This window comes from Pelobates fuscus, chromosome 4 (genome assembly GCF_036172605.1).
Source record: "Pelobates fuscus isolate aPelFus1 chromosome 4, aPelFus1.pri, whole genome shotgun sequence".
Classification (NCBI taxonomy): domain Eukaryota; kingdom Metazoa; phylum Chordata; class Amphibia; order Anura; family Pelobatidae; genus Pelobates; species Pelobates fuscus.
Genome location: NC_086320.1, coordinates 3,430,589 through 3,446,398, shown reverse-complemented (window position 1 = coordinate 3,446,398; position 15,810 = coordinate 3,430,589). Strand labels below are relative to the sequence as shown.

At 45.2% G+C, this 15,810-nt stretch overlaps 1 protein-coding gene across 2 annotated transcripts in view; it reads right to left on the bottom strand.

Annotated features, from left to right (window-relative positions):
* FBXL6 (F-box and leucine rich repeat protein 6) overlaps positions 1-15,810 on the bottom strand; it is a 77,013-nt gene that overhangs the window by 50,821 nt on the left and 10,382 nt on the right. For both annotated transcript variants that reach the window (XR_010090729.1, XM_063450908.1), the window contains exons 2-3: positions 6,388-6,737; positions 6,019-6,177 (exon numbers count right to left, since the gene is read on the bottom strand). Coding sequence is in view for 1 of the 2 variants with exons in the window: in XM_063450908.1 (XP_063306978.1) it covers positions 6,019-6,177; positions 6,388-6,719 (491 nt within the window). In the remaining variant the exon portion in view is untranslated. The remainder of the gene's footprint in view (positions 1-6,018; positions 6,178-6,387; positions 6,738-15,810) is intronic.

Below are 15,810 nucleotides of genomic sequence, written 5' to 3'. Positions count from 1 at the left end.
GAGACAGGACTTCAATGGGCGGCGGGAGAGACATACGTGCACATTTACAGGGGGGCACTGTCTGGTGGGTCGGGGGGGGGTCTTGGGGGGGGGGGGGGGTGGGTTGCGGATGGCGGGGACCAGCATCTACAATTAACATCTATGGTAACGCATCGGGAATATTTGCAGTTTGGGGAACCAGATCAAGTGCATGTTGTGTCTAGATAATGTGGTTACTAAATGTTTTTTGCGGAACATACAGACCTCCGCTAGAACTGCGAATGCTTGCCCCTATGGACTAGATCAGGTTGTACTTATGCTTTCCTTTTTGTGACCAAGGGAAGAGACCTGCGTGTCCCCCCCCCCCTCCCTCCCCTTCCTCCCTCCCCTGGGCGTAACAACCCTGTGGCCCTGCGGCATTTTTTGAGACGGGGAAGCCCCGGATGGCCCTCCACTTTTTGGGTACACGTGACAGGGTATACCAGAGGCAGCTGCGACGTGCGTGTGTATGCCTCACGCTCCACGTCATGTCTCACCAGGGAGTAGATACGCGCCTGTACATGTTGACTAACACATAGGACATCAGCTAATTTACAACCAAAAATAGAAAGAAAAAAAAAAAAAAAAAAAGGAATAAAAGTCCCGAGATATAAGTCTAGGTGATGCCCTCTACCCTCTGCCCTCTGCCCTCCGCCCTCCCCCCCCCCCCCCCTGCGCAGCAGAACATTTACCGAGGGCAGAAGGACACACTACCCAACCCACGTCCATGATAGTTAAGGCCCATGGTTGAAGACTCCCCAGGAACAGCCAGGCAAGGGCTGTCGTTGAACATATAAGGTTAAAAACAGTTTGCGTTACACAATCAAGTACCATATACGCGGTGTGGTAACCACGTGGTACAGGAACCTTCGTCTCATATCCCTCCTGAAAGTGTGGACATGGGACGGATAACTTCACCCCACTCCGGTCTGGCGATTGGTAAGTCCAGACATCTTCAATTTCTTACCATTCTCTTACTCTCTCAGCTTTTCTATACTTTCCCTTCTGCCCCCTCTATTGTCACCCATCTACCTGCGTCGGAATCGGTGGGCACTCCGAGTGGTGCTCAGGAATCACCCATAGAGACCCCACATAGGTGTCACGTAAGACAGACGTCATACACACATAAGCACGGCCCCCCATCACAAACGTAAGTATGGCCCTAAAACTGACGTCTATTAACGTTAAAGGACTGAACGCTCCCAAAAAGAGACGACTGATGTTCAGGGAAGTTAAGAGAATGGGCGCCGACATCACCTTCTTGCAAGAGACGCACATACCCAAAAATACGACACTCCAACTAAGAGACCGCACATATTCCACCTCATATGAAGCGCGATCCCATAGAAAAAACAATGGGGTAGCGGTCCTTATACACAGTAGATGCCCATTACACATTACAACAAGCGACCAAGACCTAGCTTTTTGGGACACCCTATCCACTAAACTCAAAGCACTCCCACATGGTATGCTCATTGTGGGGGGAGACATGAACGCCGTACCGTGTCCGGCCGCGGACAGGAGCTCCAAACCAGGCCAATTGAGGTCACAGGGCAGGGGGAGTCAAGACAAACTTCTGCATGAATTCATGCAGGACATTGGTCTGATCGATGCCTGGCGGGCACAACACCCCAGCACGAAGGATTACACCTTTTTCTCAGCCACACATGGGACCTACTCCAGGATCGACCACTTCCTAGTGAATAACGTATGCATGGCTAGGGTCCTGGACTCGGGGATAGGCTCCATAGCGTGGTCAGACCACGCAGATATTTCCCTTACCCTGGGGAACATGTGTACAGCGACATCGTGGAATTGGAGACTCAGCCCTCACTTACTGAGGGACCAGGACTCGCGTGAGGAGATACAAAAAGACATACAAGAATATTTCGATACGAATGATACTGCAGACATGTCCCCGAGCACCATTTGGGCAGCGCATAAGGCAGTGATCAGAGGCACGTGCATAAAATTGGCCACCCGAAAGAAAAAACTGAAGGCACAGAGATTAACCCAACTGTTAGACGTGCTGAGAAAACAGGAGCAACAACATAAGACGGCACCAACCCCGCAAATACTGGAACACTTGGGAAACACTAGACATTCTATCACAGAACTGCTTCTAGACGACGCTGCCAAAGCCATCACCTGGTCTAGGAGGTTGTTCTACGAGAAATCCAACAAGATGGACACTCTCTTAGCTAGGACCTTGCGCCTACGACAACATAGGACACACATCACTGCAATCAAACACAGAGATGGCACCATAAAAAACACCCCATCGGAAATTGCGCAAGTGTTTACAGATTACTACAAATCGCTCTACGACCATTCTCCAAGAGATCCCATCGCTCAGGCAGCGGCGAATACTGATGTCAACACCTTCTTAAACCAGCTTGACCTACCAAAACTCTCGACAGTGGCGACGACACACATGGATGAAGCCATCACCGGAGACGAAATAGACAGGGCAATCGCACAGCTTAAGGGGAATAAAGCCCCTGGTCCGGACGGGTTCGACGGGGCCTACTATAAAACGTATAGAGAAGACCTTACACCTCACTTAGAACGACTTTTCAACGACTTTATGAATGGCGGCACCCCGGAGAGCGGAATGTCCTTGGCAAACATTATACTCCTTCAAAAACCTGGTAGAGACCCCTTACTCCCCGACAACTACAGACCCATCTCGCTAATTAATCACGACATAAAGATTCTAGCGAAAGTCCTAGCAGATCGCCTCAACCCTCATTTGAAAACATTAATACACCCGGACCAGGTGGGCTTTATACCAGATAGACAACTATTCGAAAATACCAGGAGGAATATAGATCTCATTTGGAGACAGCGGACCACGGCGATGCCCACGGCAATAGTCGCAATAGACGCAGAGAAGGCCTTCGACAGAGTCGAATGGCCCTATCTGTTCCAACTACTGGAATATCTGGGATTACCCGGAAAGTATATAGCCACAATCAAAGCTATGTACCATCAAGTATCCGCCCAGGTCAAAATTACCGGAGCTAGGTGCATCCCCTTCCAACTGGGGAATGGCACCCGACAGGGATGCCCCCTCTCCCCGTTGTTGTTTGCGCTGTCCCTGGAACCATTGCTCCAGGCGCTGCGCAAGCACCCGAATATAAACGGCATAACGGTGGGAGGACAAGAATTTTTAGTGTCTGCCTATGCAGACGATGTCCTACTGACAGTTACAAATCCGAAGGAGTCGATGGCGGCACTACACAAAGTCCTGTCTCGTTTCGGAACATTCTCAGGCTACAGAGCCAACCTGGGAAAATCTAGTACCCTACTCATGGGCCTGTCCGCGGAGGACACGGTGGCGTTGCAGACAACTCATAACATACCCATAGCTAGGGATCACATAAAATACCTAGGGATACAACTTCCAAATGACCATACCAAACTGTATCACTTAAACTATACACCACTCATACGAACACTAACGCGAGACCTGGATAAATGGCAGGATAAACCTATCTCCTGGATCGGGCGTATTCACACTATTAAGATGAATGTGCTACCCCGTATCCTTTTTCTGTTTCAAGCGCTACCCATCAAACTGTTAAAATCCGACTTAGCCCCACTGCAAAAGGCAGTCGGGAACTTCATATGGCAAAATCGGCGCCACAGAATCTCCCGAAACATATTATACAGACATAGACAGAGAGGAGGATTAGGGCTCCCACACTTTATTTCTACTACCTAGCGGCGCAACTAGCACAGGTGGCCATGTGGCATGCACCGCTAGAAGTAAGGAGATGGGTGGACCTGGAGTCCCACCTCACTGGCCCTGATCTACCACAATACCACATGTGGGTGCCCAGAGAAGATAGACCCATCCTCAGAACCACATGCCCAGCAATATTACTGAGAATTTGGGACGCATCGGCATCCAAATATAAATTGGCAAGCTCCCCTTCCCCTCTACTACCACTATTAAGAAACAGGGCCTTCCCTCCGGGAATGGAGGCCAGGGAATTCGCAAACCTAGAAAGAGCAGGCTTACAGAGGGCTTGCCACATGTATGAAAGCGCAGGCATAGTCACATTCGAACGACTGAAACAGGAGACACATCTCACTCCCAGGGATTTTTTCCGGTACATACAGCTTAAAGACTTCGCACGACGGCCACTCGTACAACAAGCAGGGAAAACCCCATTGACATTTTATGAAAAAATGTGCTTAAACGAATCCACACCAGCAGGACTTATCACGACAATATACGCACACATATGCTCGGAAACAGCAGAATGGGGAACACTCACATACACTGAGACATGGGAGAGAGAATTGGGAGAAGTCCTGGAGGGAACAGAATGGAGAGAAATATGGGAAGCGAACAATGCAGTATCCATATGTGTATCCCTCCAGGAACAATCCTTTAAAACCATGTTTCGGTGGTACACCACCCCGGTAAAACTATTTCATATGCACCAAACACCATCCGACGACTGCTGGCGGGGATGTGGCCTCAGGGGCACATATCTCCACATGTGGTGGGAATGTCCTCAGGTACAAACTTACTGGTCGAAAATATACGACTTACTTAGACAGATCTTCCACAGGGCGCCCGAGCTGAACCCCTGGACGTACCTGCTAAATAGATCCCTAGATGACTGGACTAACAGGGAACAAAAATTAGTACATAAAGTAACACTGGCAGCACGAAGAACACTAGCACAGTCATGGCTACAGGTAAAATTACCTTCCATTCGGAAGGTGATTTCCAATTTGAAGGAAGTATATCTCATGGATAATTTGACAGCCAAGGTGCGCGGCTCCATGGCTAGATTCGAAAAGATCTGGGAACCATGGACAAGTAGCGAACTATTCCGCGAATGACGTAACCTATGACGCATAATTTCAAGACCTTTTGGGCGAGGCATGCACTTAAAAGAGACACCTTCAATAGATAAGCATGAAAGGAGAGGCATCGGACACTCCCGGCTCCCACCGACCTGACGCACACCTCCCCTTCATCTCCACTATTCCTATATTACTCCTCCTCCCCCCCCCCTTTTTTCTATTCTCTCTTCTCGTCTCTTTCATTACTTAACTCCTTCTTATCCCAATCTCGGAAAAGGGTTTAGTGCCAAATCCCTAAGCAACATAGGTATCACACAACCTGGCTGGACCAGGATAGCACCAAGAGGGAAAGGTGACACAAACCACTACCGAAATTCAGGATTTAATTTGGTTAAAAGGATCACAATAGCGTAGATAGTTTATCGATCCAGGAACACCGATAGTTAGATATCCAAGTTTTGAGTATATCATAAAATGTGAAATGTCATTGTTATATAACATGCTTGATACTAGGAGCAGACACAGAACTACCGACAATACGTATGGAATATTGTAATTGAACATGTCTTATACCTAATGTACACCAACTATTGTATGCTGTTATTGTGACAAGACTTTTACACAAAAATAAAGTACTAAAAAAAAAAAGAAACCATGATAGGGCAGGGAGTTAAGGGAGAGGTAAGTATAAATACCCTAGTATTCAATTTGATTGGCCCCTGTCATATCCACGCCCCCAAACGTGAGTGTAGGGAATGTGGAATGACAGGGGCCAATGGGAGGCCGTTTCACTTTTCGGCTCCCACTGTCCCTTTAGCGGCGCGCTCTTAGAGCTAGGCGGGAAACGTGACCACATCTCGCGGTCAATGCCTGCCTTCTTCTGAACTCCGGACGAGCCGAACAGAGGACCTCGGCCGCCCCCCGGATAACGTAAGTACCGCTACACTTACATGGAAGGAAGCGTGAGGCAGAGAGACCAGCTTACATGGGAGGCAGCGTGAGGCAGAAAGACTGCGAATACAGAGAGGAAGCATAATACAGAGACAATGGGGCTGCCCCTGATTTCAGCTATTTTTTTCCATCTTTAGTTTTGGGTAAAATGATCCTGGTGCCATTTGTCTTGCAGAGCGTGGGGGAAGTTGGAGGTGACAGTATGGGACAGGATCCACTTACCGACCCTGAATAAGTTTCTCCACAGTGTCTCGGATCTTGGTCTGCAGTTTAGGAGACAGCTTCTTGCCTGGTTCCACCCAGCAAAATCCCAGAGACACATGGCGCCATAGAGATGGACTAGAAGCAACTTGGCACCAGCGTTGGCACACCCGGGAAACCCTGGAGAAAGGAGAACAAACACAGAATATGCATAGAAATGGAAAGAACATTGAAGTAGAATCATGTTATGCTCCTTGGAGATATCAGGGACACTATTACAGGTCCCCATGTTTTTATCTTGGTTTCCATTTTATACAGTCACTGTCCATTCATACAATGCCCTCTGAGACATCCAAACCGGAGATTAAAAAGAAGGGGAACTTTTCCTACCTGCAGAGAGTGGGGACTGCCCCCTCAGTGTCTGACAGCAGTTGGAAGATCCTGTGTAGGACCTCAAGGGGCATTTTGTCTCCCCAACCCGAGTCTGTGCTGGACCGATCTGCATGTGGGGTGCTGTCTGTTGATTTTTGTACCTTGCGAGATACGAAGGGTAGGTCCAGGTCTCCCTGGTTGGGAATAATTAGCATCATGTCGTTGTCAGTGTGATGGATGTAGAATTGTTCTTGTGATGTAGAAGCCCGACTCCGAGAAGAACCGCCCACACTTTTCTTGTGCCATCTCCCCTTACGGCCACGTTGAGCTCTCTGTCCTCTCGATGCCATTATCTGACGGAAAACAAGCTGTAATTAGCAATTTACTGATTATAGTCCGTATATAATGACCTAATGACAGTGACAGGTTTATTGGGATAAAGGGACAGTGCGGTATATAGTGACCTAATGACAGTGACAGGATTAATGGGATAAAGGGACAGTGCTGTATATAGTGACCCAATGACAGTAACAGGTTTAATGGGATAAAGGGACAGTGCTGTATATAGTGACCTAATGACAGTAACAGGTTTAATGGGATAAAGGGACAGTGCTGTATATTGTGACCTAATGACAGTAACAGGTTTAATGGGATAAAGGGACAGTGCTGTATATAGTGACCTAATGACAGTAACAGGTTTAATGGGATAAAGGGACAGTGCTGTATATAGTGACCTAATGACAGTGACAGGTTTAATGGGATAAAGGGACAGTGCTGTATATAGTGACCTAATGACAGTAACAGGTTTAATGGGATAAAGGGACAGTGCTGTATATAGTGACCTAATGACAGTAACAGGTTTAATGGGATAAAGGGACAGTGCTGTATATAGTGACCTAATGACAGTAACAGGTTTAATGGGATAAAGGGACAGTGCTGTATATAGTGACCTAATGACAGTGACAGGTTTAATGGGATAAAGGGACAGTGCTGTATATAGTGACCTAATGACAGTAACAGGTTTAATGGGATAAAGGGACAGTGCTATATAATGACCTAATGACAGTGACAGGTTTAATGGGATAAAGGGACAGTGCTGTATATAGTGACCTAATGACAGTGACAGGTTTAATGGGATAAAGGGACAGTGATGTATATAGTGACCTAATGACAGTGACAGGATTAATGGGATAAAGGGACAGTGCTGTATATAGTGACCTAATGACAGTGACAGGTTTAATGGGATAAAGGGACAGTGCTGTATATAGTGACCTAATGACAGTAACAGGTTTAATGGGATAAAGGGACAGTGCTGTATATAGTGACCTAATGACAGTGACAGGTTTAATGGGATAAAGGGACAGTGCTGTATATAGTGACCTAATGACAGTGACAGGTTTAATGGGATAAAGGGACAGTGCTGTATATAGTGACCTAATGACAGTAACAGGATTAATGGGATAAAGGGACAGTGCTGTATATAGGGACCTAATGACAGTGATAGGTTTAATGGGATAAAGGGACAGTGCTGTATATAGTGACCTAATGACAGTGACAGGTTTAATGGGATAAAGGGACAGTGCTGTATATAGTGACCTAATGACAGTGACAGGTTTAATGGGATAAAGGGACAGTGCTGTATATAGTGACCTAATGACAGTAACAGGATTAATGGGATAAAGGGACAGTGCTGTATATAGTGACCTAATGACAGTGACAGGATTAATGGGATAAAGGGACAATGCTGTATATAGTGACCTAATGACAGTGACAGGATTAATGGGATAAAGGGACAGTGCTGTATATAGTGACCTAATGACAGTGACAGGATTAATGGGATAAAGGGACAATGCTGTATATAGTGACCTAATGACAGTGACAGGATTAATGGGATAAAGGGACAGTGCTGTATATAGTGACCTAATGACAGTGACAGGTTTAATGGGATAAAGGGACAGTGCTGTATATAGTGACCTAATGACAGTGACAGGTTTAATGGGATAAAGGGACAGTGCTGTATATAGTGACCTAATGACAGTAACAGGTTTAATAGGATAAAGGGACAGTGGTGTATATAGTGACCTAATGACAGTAACAGGATTAATGGGATAAAGGGACAGTGCTGTATATAGTGACCTAATGACAGTGACAGGTTTAATGGGATAAAGGGACAGTGCGGTATATAGTGACCTAATGACAGTGACAGGTTTAATGGGATAAAGGGACAGTGCGGTATATAGTGACCTAATGACAGTGACAGGTTTAATGGGATAAAGGGACAGTGCTGTATATAGTGACCTAATGACAGTGACAGGTTTAATGGGATAAAGGGACAGTGCTGTATATATTGACCTAATGACAGTGACAGGTTTAATGGGATAAAGGGACAGTGCTGTATATAGTGACCTAATGACAGTAACAGGATTAATGGGATAAAGGGACAGTGCTGTATATAGTGACCTAATGACAGTGACAGGTTTAATGGGATAAAGGGACAGTGCTGTATATAGTGACCTAATGACAGTGACAGGTTTAATGGGATAAAGGGACAGTGCGGTATATAGTGACCTAATGACAGTGACAGGTTTAATGGGATAAAGGGACAGTGCTGTATATAGTGACCTAATGACAGTGACAGGTTTAATGGGATAAAGGGACAGTGCTGTATATAGTGACCTAATGACAGTGACAGGATTAATGGGATAAAGGGACAGTGCTGTATATAGTGACCTAATGACAGTAACAGGTTTAATGGGATAAAGGGAGAGTGCTGTATATAGTGACCTAATGACAGTGACAGGATTAATGGGATAAAGGGACAGTGCTGTATATAGTGACCTAATGACAGTAACAGGTTTAATGGGATAAAGGGACAGTGCTGTATATAGTGACCTAATGACAGTGACAGGTTTAATGGGATAAAGGGACAGTGCTGTATATAGGGACCTAATGACAGTGACAGGTTTAATGGGATAAAGGGACAGTGCTGTATATAGGGACCTAATGACAGTGACAGGTTTAATGGGATAAAGGGACAGTGCTGTATATAGTGACCTAATGACAGTAACAGGTTTAATGGGATACAGGGACAGTGCTGTATATAGTGACCTAATGACAGTAACAGGTTTAATGGGATAAAGGGACAGTGCTGTATATAGTGACCTAATGACAGTAACAGGTTTAATGGGATACAGGGACAGTGCTGTATATAGTGACCTAATGACAGTGACAGGTTTAATGGGATAAAGGGAGAGTGCTGTATATAGGGACCTAATGACAGTGACAGGTTTAATGGGATAAAGGGAGAGTGCTGTATATAGTGACCTAATGACAGTAACAGGTTTAATGGGATAAAGTGACAATGCTGTATATAGTGACCTAATGACAGTAACAGGTTTAATGGGATAAAGGGACAGTGCTGTATATAGTGACCTAATGACAGTAACAGGTTTAATGGGATAAAGGGACAGTGCTGTATATAGTGACCTAATGACAGTGACAGGTTTAATGGGATAAAGGGACAGTGCTGTATATAGTGACCTAATGACAGTAACAGGTTTAATGGGATAAAGGGACAGTGCTGTATATAGTGACCTAATGACAGTGACAGGTTTAATGGGATAAAGGGACAGTGCTGTATATAGTGACCTAATGACAGTAACAGGTTTAATGGGATAAAGGGACAGTGCTGTATATAGTGACCTAATGACAGTGACAGGTTTAATGGGATAAAGGGACAGTGCTGTATATAGTGACCTAATGACAGTGACAGGTTTAATGGGATAAAGGGACAGTGCTGTATATAGGGACCTAATGACAGTGACAGGTTTAATGGGATAAAGGGACAGTGCTGTATATAGTGACCTAATGACAGTGACAGGTTTAATGGGATAAAGGGAGAGTGCTGTATATAGGGACCTAATGACAGTGACAGGTTTAATGGGATAAAGGGAGAGTGCTGTATATAGTGACCTAATGACAGTGACAGGTTTAATGGGATAAAGGGACAGTGCTGTATATAGTGACCTAATGACAGTGACAGGTTTAATGGGATAAAGGGACAGTGCTGTATATAGTGACCTAATGACAGTGACAGGTTTAATGGGATAAAGGGACAGTGCTGTATATAGTGACCTAATGACAGTGACAGGTTTAATGGGATAAAGGGACAGTGCTGTATATAGTGACCTAATGACAGTGACAGGTTTAATGGGATAAAGGGACAGTGCTGTATATAGGGACCTAATGACAGTGACAGGTTTAATGGGATAAAGGGACAGTGCTGTATATAGTGACCTAATGACAGTGACAGGTTTAATGGGATAAAGGGACAGTGCTGTATATAGGGACCTAATGACAGTGACAGGTTTAATGGGATAAAGGGACAGTGCTGTATATAGGGACCTAATGACAGTGACAGGTTTAATGGGATAAAGGGACAGTGCTGTATATAGTGACCTAATGACAGTAACAGGTTTAATGGGATACAGGGACAGTGCTGTATATAGTGACCTAATGACAGTAACAGGTTTAATGGGATAAAGGGACAGTGCTGTATATAGTGACCTAATGACAGTAACAGGTTTAATGGGATACAGGGACAGTGCTGTATATAGTGACCTAATGACAGTAACAGGTTTAATGGGATAAAGTGACAATGCTGTATATAGTGACCTAATGACAGTAACAGGTTTAATGGGATAAAGGGACAGTGCTGTATATAGTGACCTAATGACAGTAACAGGTTTAATGGGATAAAGGGACAGTGCTGTATATAGTGACCTAATGACAGTGACAGGATTAATGGGATAAAGGGACAGTGCTGTATATAGTGACCTAATGACAGTGACAGGTTTAATGGGATAAAGGGACAGTGCTGTATATAGTGACCTAATGACAGTGACAGGTTTAATGGGATAAAGGGACAGTGCTGTATATAGTGACCTAATGACAGTGACAGGTTTAATGGGATAAAGGGACAGTGCTGTATATAGTGACCTAATGACAGTGACAGGTTTAATGGGATAAAGGGACAGTGCTGTATATAGTGACCTAATGACAGTAACAGGTTTAATGGGATAAAGGGACAGTGCTGTATATAGTGACCTAATGACAGTGACATTAGTTACATAGTTACATAGCTGAAAAGAGACTTGCGTCCATCAAGTTCAGCCTTCCTCACATATGTTTTTGCGGTTGATCCAAAAGAAGGCAAAAAACCCAGTCTGAAGCGCTTCCAATTTTGCAACAAACTAAAAAAAAATCCTTCTTGATCCCAAAATAGCAGTCAGATGTCTCCATGGATCAAGCAGCTATTACCCCACTAATTAGAAAATATATCCCTGTATGTTATGTTAAGTATTTATCCAATTGCAGTTTAAACATCTGTATAGACTCTGATAAACCCCCTCTTCAGGCAAAGAATCCCATATCCTTATTACTCTTACTGTAAAATAACCTTTTCTTTGCCTTAGAAAACCTAAATGTGTGACCTCATGTCCTATGTATAGCCCTTCCATGTCCAGGTTTCATGGATTAATGTAATCACAATTAAAACAGGTAGGCACACTCAATAGACTAATAAAGAACCGCAAATAACAACTAATCTTGGGTGCTCCCTCGTATAAGGCCGTATTCCAAAAGGCCAAAAGAATTACAAATATTGTTAAAACAAGGAGCACAGCCACATGAATATATGAAAAAAAGTTTATTACATGGGTCAAAATAATAGGCTCCCATACGCAGTATCAATGCATGGAAAAAGCAATAAATGCCCAATAAGGAGTACAATACAATATCAATAAGCAAGCTACATGATGCATAAATCGTTACATGTAAGTAAACTAAATGGTTGTATGAGATGCCAAATTCAATAAACCCCCCAAAAATATAAAATTGCACAAAAAAATAACAACATACCAGACCTAGTGAGAAGAAGGACAAGAGTCAACCAATAGACTAACAGAATGAGAACAGTTTGTTCATTCATGTTAGGACACAACTCGGGACTTTGTTCGGATCGGAATTTTATTCTGATGAATGAAACTCCGATCCTATTCGTGCCACAGCTGTCACCCCCCCACCCAAATACAAAATTAATAATCCCCTACCTACCTTCACCCCCCACTCCCCCTACCCTAAAAATAGTGAGGGAGGAATAAAAGAACTACCTGTAAAAAAAAACTTTCCATTTGATGTCTTCTTTTTTCTAAAATCTTCATTTTTCAGCCCCAAAAAGGCCAAATAAAAACCATCATACCAGTCGAACTTGTAAAAAATAAAATAAAAAACCCAATCGCAAAAAAAAAATCTGCCACTAAAAAATTAATCCATCTTCACCCGAGGGCACGGTGCAGACTGAGCTCCGCAGGACGGGGAAAGGCTTATAAAGCCTTGCCCCACCCTGCAATTAGGCTAAGAACACTCTGATTGGTTGGTTTAAGCCATCCAATCAGAGTGATCTGACAGGTAAATGAAGAGACTGACAGGTAAGTCTCTAGATTTACCTGTCACAGCACTCTGTTTGGTTGGCTTGAAATTCAACCAATCAGAGTGATCTGTGTCATTTTACACAGTGTGGGAAAATTCCAAAGAACTTTCCCACGCTGTGTAAAATGACTAGCACGCTTATTGGTTGAATTCCAACTCAACCAATCAGAGTGTTCCAAGTCAAACTGCAGGGCGTAGGAAGGCTTTATAAGCCTTTCCCCGCCCTGCAGAGCTCGGTTTGCGCCATGCACTCTCCCTTATGCTATTATGGGGTCATATTGACCCCCATAGAGTGAGGGAGGACATGAGGGGGCTTAGGAAGTGGCTGTCATGGTACCTGCTACTCAGATCTCCTTCTCCTCCAGCAATTTCGGCACTTTGGACGCCGGCCGCGATAGCCCCGCCCCCTTTTATGACGCGGCGCAATGCCGCCGACGTCATGACGTCACGACCCGCCGAAAATCTCAAACCAGGACGTTTTGGGGGCGTGGTCATCAATTAAAGAAGTAGGGTATAAAAGGTACTCACTTACAGTGAGTCATTGCCCTGTCGTGGTTTCAGCTTGCCTGTTCCCTCAGTGCGTTTAAATTGATTGTTTCTTCGGTTATTGACTTGGCTTGTATCCTGACCTTGCTTACCTCTCCTGTCCTTGTACTCGGCTTGGCTTTCGCTTACCTGTCTTCTTGTTCCCTCGACCTCGGCTTGCCCCTGACCATTCTCTGTTTGTTTGACGTTAGCACGGCCACTCTTAGGTCCGGTACACGTCTTTATAGTTTTTAGTACACTGCGTGTTGGATCCCTGTCTTGATCCTGACATTACGACAGGGCCAATGGATCCTGCAGGTACTAGTCCCCAGGTCTCCTCTCAGGACTCTAGATTTGAAGCCATGGATCATAGAATGGACCAAATGGCTATGGCCTTACAGTCACTATTATCTCGGCCGAATCTGCAGCCTGAGGAGACTCGTACTTCCTTTATTGCGCCTGTAAACACAGGACTAGAGGTAGCTACGGTAGGGGCCTCCTCCCGGGTTACTGACCACTACGCTATGGAGGTTCACCAGATACTTGTCGAGGTTTTCTGAACCAGATTAGTATCCACTTTGAACTACAACCCCGGGCCTATCCTACTGATACAGCCAAGGTCGGATTTATCATAACCTTGCTGATAGACAAGGCACTTAGATGGGCTAATCCGTTATGGGAAAATGATAACCCGCTAGTGTATAATTATAACGCTTTTGTGGAAGCATTTAGGAGAACATTCGATCCTCCAGGAAGAAAGGCCAACTCCGCTAAGGCATCACTATGTCTAAGGCAAGGAAATAGTACTCTGGTGAATTATGCTTTAGAATTCAGATCTCTGGCTTCTGAGGTAAAGTGGAACGAACAAGCCTTCATAGATATTTTTCTAAATGGCTTATCTGAGGAAATTATAGATGAGGTAGCCACTAGAGAACTTCCTAAAATTTTGGAAGATCTGATTTAGTTTATTTATCGCATAGACGAACGTATGAGACAAAGACAAAACACCAGAGATAGAATCCGTAGACCTTCTATCAGATTAGCTCCCTCATTCCAGAATCCCGTTTCTATGGCTCTAGCACTACCTGAGCCAATGCAATTAGGGACTACTCGTCTAACTGAGCAGGAGAGACAATATAGGAGAAGGGAGGGTCTTTGCTTATATTGTGGACAAAGGGGTCACCTATGCCTTACCTGCCCCACTAGGCCGGGAAACGCTCGCACCTAAGTACCTCCAGAGGACAGGCCTTGGGTGATGCAATCTCGTCCTCTATAAATAAACAAAAAGACCATAGGCTTCTAATTCCTATCTCTTTGATCTGGGAGAAGAGTTCTGTTAATACCTTTGCTCTAATAGATTCTGGAGCAGCAGAAAGCTTCATGGATCTAACTTTTGCTAAGAAACAACTCCTTCCTTTTCAACTAAGAGAGACACCCTTGGCCGTTGAGGCCATAGATTGTAGACCACTACCAGAGCCCGTTATTTCTCATGAGACCATACCAATCAAAGCTACTATTGGCGTGTTACACAAGGAAATTATTTCTCTATTGTTAATTTCTTCTCCTTCATTTCCTTAAATAAATCTGTTATTAATTTTGCTAGCACACCACTTAGCTCTTTTAATAACTTTGGGTGTATTCCATCAGGCCCCATCAACTTATTTGTTTTTTCTTTTGACAGTTGAAATAGAACCTCTTCCTCTGAAAACTCACAAATGAGGGTTATGGAGTCACTGTGGGGGAGGGAGGGAATGGGAGAGTTATGGGTCACTGTGGGGGGGAATGGGATGGTTATGGGGTCACTGTGGGGGGGAATGGGATGGTTATGGGGTCACTGTGGGGGGATGGGAGTGTTATGGGGTCACTGTGGGGGGGAATGGGATGGTTATGGGGTCACTGTGGGGGGGAATGGGATGGTTATGGGGTCACTGTGGGGGGGATGGGAGTGTTATGGGGTCACTGTGGGGGGATGGGAGTGTTATGGGGTCACTGTGGGGGGGAATGGGAGAGTTATGGGTCACTGTGAGGGGGATGGAGGGTTATGGAGTAACTGTGGTGTGGGAAATGTGAGGGTTATGGGGTCACTGTGGGGGGATGGGAGGGTTATGGGGTCACTGTGCGGGGATGGAGTCACAGTGGGGGGGGTTATGGGGTCACTGTTGGGGGGATGGGGGTTATGGGGTCACTGTTGGGGGGATGGGGGGTTATGGGGTCACTGTGGGGGGATGGGGGTGTTATGGGGTCACTGTGGGGGATGGGGGTGTTATGGGGTCACTGTGGGGGATTATGGGGTCTACGTGGGGGGAATGGGGGTTATGGGGTCACTGTGGGGGGATGGGGGTTATGGGGTCACTGTGGGGGAATGGTGGTTATGGGGTCACTGTGGGGGAATGGTGGTTATGGGGTCACTATGGGGCGGGGAATGGG